The sequence below is a fragment of the Echinops telfairi genome, unplaced genomic scaffold, assembly GCF_000313985.2.
Source record: "Echinops telfairi isolate 266 unplaced genomic scaffold, ASM31398v2 ScPeMD7_44;HRSCAF=162, whole genome shotgun sequence".
Taxonomy (NCBI): Eukaryota; Metazoa; Chordata; class Mammalia; order Afrosoricida; family Tenrecidae; genus Echinops; species Echinops telfairi.
The window spans coordinates 1397190-1403610 of NW_022103942.1; the positions used below are offsets into that span (position 1 = coordinate 1397190).

Genomic DNA, 6421 nt, shown 5'->3' on the forward strand with positions numbered 1-6421 from the left:
AGGAGGAGGAGTTGGAGGAGGAGAACATTTCCCCAGCTCTGGCCAGGTGGGTGTGAAGGTGGGCTCGCCAGGGAGCCTTACTCAGGGGGCTGCCCAGGGAGCCGGGGTCCGAGTGCGCGGGCGCCGCCGCTCCCCCACCCGGGCTGCCGCTCCAGACCCCGCGCTCCGACGTCGTGCGGTAGGCGGCGGGCAGGGCCGTGGGGGCGGGGAGTGGAGCGGAAAGAGTTTGCTAGACTTCACCAAGAATCCGCTTACTCTCTCTGGCCGCCAGTCGGCTTCCATGTAGGTTTTGACATTCGGGCCCGCACCCAACACCGGGTCCTGTTTTGAGAGGAGGAATAAACGTGGCAAAGCGTCTCTGGCCAGTGTGGAGCCTGGGCAAGGGCGAATGAAAGGGCACCCAATCCACAAACCTTTGGACCAGTTCACTCCCTCCCCCCCACTTTGTAGACACCTCCTGCCCCCACCGTTGCCCTGGCCCACAGTTCTTTAGGGGTGCCGAAAATGGGTGTGCCAGTCCCTGCCTGGGTGGGGGTGGGGGGCGGCCTTTGGGCCATGATCTGGGCACCACAGGAAGAGGGGGGGGAGGGGTTGCTGTGAAAATCTGGAGTTAAACCGCGGTACCTAGCTCCCACCGTGCTTTCCAAATACCTCTGGGCCCACTCCGCCACCCACCCCCAGTCTTTTGGATCTTAGAGAGGGAATTTCGGATTCGCAGGCGGGAGAAATGGCGGTTATCGGGAGATTTGGGTGAGGTGGGGGTGGGGGTGGGAGGCGGAGACCAGAGTATAGAAACAGTGGGAAATCACGTCCAGAACCCTAAAAGGCAGTCTTTGGGGCCCCTGTTATGCAGACGCAGGCAAGGCCTGTAAGAACTGGGGAGTGAAGAGCAGCTGCTCACAGGAAGGGGGACACTAGATTGTGGGGCAGTCATTCATCCTGGGTCCCAGCCAGCTTTCTCGGCACCTCTCGCCGCCCTCTCCCACTTCGGTGCAGAGAAGGGGTGTGGCGGAGTGTCCCCAGAAATGGCGGATGGGGGGGGGGGGAGTGGAAGGAGGGGTGGAGTGCTTGAGGAGACTGCATAGGGGTGGGGTGGGGTGGTGGATTCAGATGAGTGAAGACGTGTGGAAAGAGTTGAGGGAATATTCAAGGTGGAAACCTTTGACATTCTCCTTATGTGAGTTTTGAAAGGCAGTGATTGGGATGCTTGTCCTGGGTACTGATTTACCCACCAGGCTCATTCTTCCACCTCTGCTGTCGGTAGGTCTGCCCTGCACTCCGTCCTTAGGATGAAGTTCTAACTGAACTGAAGGAAGGAACCCTGAAAGCTTGGAGGTCAGTGTTGAGGGGTGAGACCTGTCTGAGAACCCCTGGGGTGGGTGTACCAGAAACCCAAGCTGTGTCTGGGATCGGAGGCTCCTCCTCCTCTTCCGTCTTCGCCCTCCTGAGGAGACACCCTTGTTTCCAACCCCCAGCCTTTTTGGTGCAGAGAAAGGGGTGTGAGATTAGCCCCCTTAGGAAATAGTGTAAGGGGGAGGTGATGGGAAAAGGAAGGGGAGCCCTGAAAGGGAGCCCACAGAGGTTCAAATCAGCAAAGGGGCAAGAGTCAGACTGCTGAAAGCAGAAACACCCTCTTTGGGGAGGGGTCGGCTCACAAGTCTGTGTGCCTTTGGGGCGCTGTACGGCCACAGGCTTGGAAGGAAAAGAGCTAACAGCTGCAGATTCCCAAAGTTTGGGGAGCACCCCCTGGGCACGATTGGGATGAGAGTTGTGGAGTTGGGGTGTGGTGGGAATCAGAAGAGAATCTGGAATTTCTATGGCCTTTCCCTGCTTTCTGTCCGCTTTTGCAATGCCCATTCTGCCTCTCAGCCCTCACTGAAACCAAACCGGTTGCCATGCATTTGATTTTGACTTGTGACCACCCTATGTATTACAGAGTAGAAACTGAGCTCCATTGAGTTTTCTTGGCTGTAATCTCTACGGAAGCAGATCATCAGGCCTTTCTTCTGCGGCACTGCTGTGTGAATTGCAACAGCCAATCCTTTAGGTTCGTAGTCTAGCACAGTCCAGCATTGCCCAAGCTCCCATCTTCCGCTTGAGTGTTGGGAAACTGTGTGTTGGGTTGGGCAGGGTGGAAGAGGGCTGCAGATAAACACTGGCCAGTGAAGGTTCTGAATGAACAAACACAGGCCTTGGTGCCTGTGCCTTGAGTGCTAACCTGCCATCACTCATTGCAGCCCCACTCTCTTCTTGAAATTGGCCTGGGTTGGCCCAAAGTGAGCTAGAGTTCAAAGTCTCATCTCTATCTTGTACCCCTAGGTCCTGAACCTCTTCCAACCAAAACACAACTTGCTCGCCTGAGCTGAAGAGCTTTGCCCACACTCGAAAACATCCTGCCAGGGCAAGCCAGCTCCAAGCCCTGGATCAGAGAATCACCTCACCTGTAACATGAGCCGAGTTCGGGATGCTGGCTGCGTTGCTGCAGGGATAGTTATTGGAGCCGGCACCTGGTACTGTGTGTACAAATATGCCAGGGGAAGAGACCAGAAGAAGAAGAGACTGGTCAAGGTCAAGGCCAGGGCCGTGGCTGGGACTGGAGCCAAGGCTAGAGCCGGGCTAAAGGCAGGATTCACAATTGACCTTGGGTCTGGATTTGGTCCTCCAACGCCAGTTCTGGCTGAGACCAAGAACAGAGCCACCCAGGATGAAACCTCTGCACTGGACACAGCTGGAGCTGAGGGAGTGGTTCTAGCTGCGGCCAGTGCTGAGGCCCAGAATGGTGCAGGAAGTCAGGCCCAGGAGGCCAATGGGGCCAGAGATGGCTCTAAGGCTGAATCAGCAGTACCTACTGCGGTATCTTCTGAAACAGCACCACCTTCCAGGGACACAGAGGTTCCTGGGGCTACAGAGGCTCCCACAATGCCGTTGGCTCCCAAATTGGCAGAAGCCCCTAGCGAGGCTGAGGCCCCCATAGCTGTACCCCCAGAGGCAACAGAAGCTGTTGAGGCTCCCACAGCTGCAACACCTACTGAAGTGGTGGAGGCTCCGAAGGTGGCAGCACCCAGTGAGGTGACAGAGACCCCCAGAACAACAGCGTCTACCAGGGCGGCAGCACCTCCCAAGGCTGCGGAGGCTCCTGGGGTTTCCGGGGCTTCTAAATCAGCTGCAGTTCCTGAAACAGCAGCAGCCAAGAGAGCGACCCCTGGAGCACACACTGGGGCTATCCCTAAGGCTGGGTCAGCCACTGGAGCTGTCCCCAAAGGTGGGGCCAATGGTGGAAACAAGTCCAGGTCTGGAGGCAAAGGCAAAGGCAAGGGAAAGAAAAATAAAGCTGAAGTAGATGAATTGGGATTGGGCTTCCGACCTGGAGATGGGGTGGCAGTAGCGGCTGCTGCCTCAGCTAATGGGGGAAAGGCTTTCCTGGCGGAGATACCTGATTCTGAGGAAGGGGAGTCCGGATGGACTGATACAGAGTCTGAGTCAGACTCTGAGCCTGAGACCCAACACAGGGGAAGAGGGAAGAGACCCATTCCCGTGACGAAGCGCCCCTTCCCTTATGAAATCGATGAGATCCTGGGTGCTCGAGACCTCAGGAAAGTCCTTACCTTACTTCAGAAAACAGATGATCCTTTCATCCAACAGGTCGCTCTGCTCACCCTGAGCAACAATGCCAATTACTCATGCAACCAAGACACAATTCGAAAAATAGGAGGCCTCCCCATAATTGCAAACATGATCAACAAAACCGACCCACACATTAAGGAAAAAGCCTTAATGGTCATGAATAACCTGAGTGAGAATTATGAAAATCAGGGCCGCCTTCAGGTCTACATGAATAAAGTGATGGATGACATCATGGCCTCTAATCTGAACTCAGCGGTGCAGATAGTTGGGCTGAAGTTTTTAACAAACATGACCATTACTAATGACTACCAACACCTACTTGTCAATTCCATTGCAAACTTTTTCCGTTTATTATCTCAGGGAGGTGGAAAAATCAAGGTGGAGATTTTGAAAATACTGTCGAATTTCGCTGAAAATCCAGACATGCTAAAAAAACTGCTCAGTACCCAAGTGCCAGCATCCTTTAGTTCACTCTATAATTCTTATGTAGAATCAGAAATTCTTATCAATGCCCTCACTCTATTTGAGATCATCTATGACAGTCTCAGAGCAGAAGTATTCAGCTACAGAGAATTCAATAAAGGCTCCCTGTTTTTCTTATGCACGGCATCTGGGGTGTGCGTGAAGAAAATCCGGGCCTTAGCAAATCACCATGACCTCTTGGTGAAAGTGAAAGTGATCAAATTAGTCGATAAATTCTGATGGGCTGTGTACCCTCCAAGACCTTGAAGGCTGTTCTTGGTTTGGCTGTCTGGAAGCATTGAGAATGGAAAGTTACTGCTTTTGCACTTTGCTCAATTGGTAAAGGGATCTTTTTAGCTGCCAGTTTTGAATAATGTATCATCCAGCGTGATCTTATCTGTGACAGTCTCCAGCTTTAAACGGAACCATTTTATGAATACCAAATACATAGTCCTCTTGTACTGAAAATACATGTGTGAGTTTTATCGTGCCGCTTCAATGGAAGTATTTTTACCAGCTTCTGTATGTGAACGACAGCAAACCTGTCCGTCATGAATAGACTCCATTTCCATTATTTGGTTTGACTTGAATTTATCACCAAAGACGTCATTTGTGTATCATCAATAAAGTTGTATGTTCAACTGAAAAATTAGGTCTCGTGCTTGAATTTAAAATCTAGCTGGAGAGGAAAAGCACCCAAATACCGAGGGATCACTGACAGTCCCTAGACGTATATTCGCTGTCAAATGGGCACTAGTCAGTTAAATGAAACACAGATTGCTGAGGAAATCTCAGGGGGAAAGGGTGTGCCCTTTAAGGGACAGCATGAGAAAACTTAGAGTGGCATTCCAGGAGGAGGAAATGGTTTGAACAAAGGCATGGGGGGTGAAAATATGTTTCTGTGATAAGGAGGAACCTAGTTTGCCTGGAGTGGAAGCTGTGGGAACAAGAGTGATGAGATAGAAAGGGGGAGAATTTAGAATGAGGCAAATTTCGGAAAGGTCTAAAATCCTGAGCTGATCTATTAAAATATTATCCTGTCATGTTCTGGGAGTCACTGAGCATTTTGGATTTAAGGAAAATAAATCTGGGGGCGATGTTACAGGATGGCTTGGAGGTAAGGGTGGAGATTGGGTATAAGGATATTCGTTAAGAAGTTATCATAATAGACAAGCATGAGATGATAAAGGGTGCAATAGAGTGGTGACTATAGGAGCTGTTAAGGAAAGATGGTTATACTAATAATAACCAAGTACCAGGATCCACTGGCTGAGACTTGGCTGTGAGGTGCCTGGGAAGGAGGCTTGTGGGATCTTGTGTGGGTCCTGACAGGGAAAGGCCTTCTTTCTAAGGCAATTCCGGAGACCACCTAAGGTCAGAGGGGTGGTCATTTCAAAGGCTGAGAAAAAAGCAGGGCAGAAAGAATGGTCCTTAGTGCACATGAGTGCTTGAGGTCCAGGTCCACCTGCTTTCAGATGAGGGACAGTAGTTTGATCGCTGTGGGAGAGAAACTCCCCAGGTAGGTTCACTGACATCGTGTTGAGAGCAGATGTGCCTTCCTTTCTCCCTTCCCTGGCTGAAAAGATAACAGAAGAAAAGGGAAGTGACCCAGCAGTTTTCCAAAGCCAGCATACTTTGCTAACAAACATCTTTCCTGAAACCCTCCTTTGTGACTTGTTTTAAAAATAGGTTTAACTCAGTAAAATAACAATAAAAAGAGTACCACGGACTACGCATGTCACATCAAACTCACTACCATCATAGCATTCTCTTGTTTCTGAAATGTGACTGGTGAAACATTCCTTGGACATTCTGTACTATAGTTTTGACCATTTATAGTGCATGTCCAGTGCCTGCGTGAAGTAAGACAGTTCTCACAACCATGTTTGCACTGCCTAGTCCTGCCTTCCTGCTTTAACTTATGGATCTGGGAAACATTTGTGGTAGGAATGGGGAGTCCTGGGAAGTGGGAATATAGAAAAAGGATAGATTGGCACTGTATCTTAGTATAGCTCATTTATTGTCTGGAAGGTAATTCTGGTTCTATGCATGAGGAATCTTTAAAATGTGCATGTCCTCTGCCCAAAAAATTCTATTTGTAGGACATTTTCTTCTAAGAAAAGAATCAAAGGGAATGCACAAAAATGGTCATTCCAGCACTGTTTCTAAGAGTGAAAAACTAAAGACACCTTAAATATCTAACACAAAGGAGCTGACGAAACAATAAATGGCACATCATGCATCTATTACAAACTATAATGTACTGTATTTATGGGCATGGATGGACTTTCATTGTATATGCCTGTGGCATCAGTCAAAAAGTTTCACACAACTG

The 6421-nt window shown here is 50.0% G+C and overlaps 1 protein-coding gene across 2 annotated transcripts; it reads left to right on the forward strand.

The window, feature by feature from the left end:
* The first annotated feature begins 15 nt into the window (after nt 1-15).
* On the forward strand, nt 16-4727 carry ARMCX2 (armadillo repeat containing X-linked 2). 2 transcript variants are annotated; one of them, XM_045290590.1, is made up of 4 exons: nt 16-46; nt 1265-1335; nt 1937-2047; nt 2320-4727. In XM_045290590.1, the coding sequence occupies exon 4, from the start codon at nt 2449-2451 to the stop codon at nt 4324-4326; it is 1878 nt and encodes a 625-aa protein (XP_045146525.1). In that variant the 5' UTR covers nt 16-46; nt 1265-1335; nt 1937-2047; nt 2320-2448; the 3' UTR covers nt 4327-4727. The 2 variants fall into 2 exon arrangements, with proteins under 2 accessions (XP_045146525.1, XP_004711234.1); XM_004711177.3 differs by lacking the exon at nt 1937-2047 and having other exon boundaries at nt 23-46.
* Nucleotides 4728-6421: the final 1694 nt, after the last annotated feature.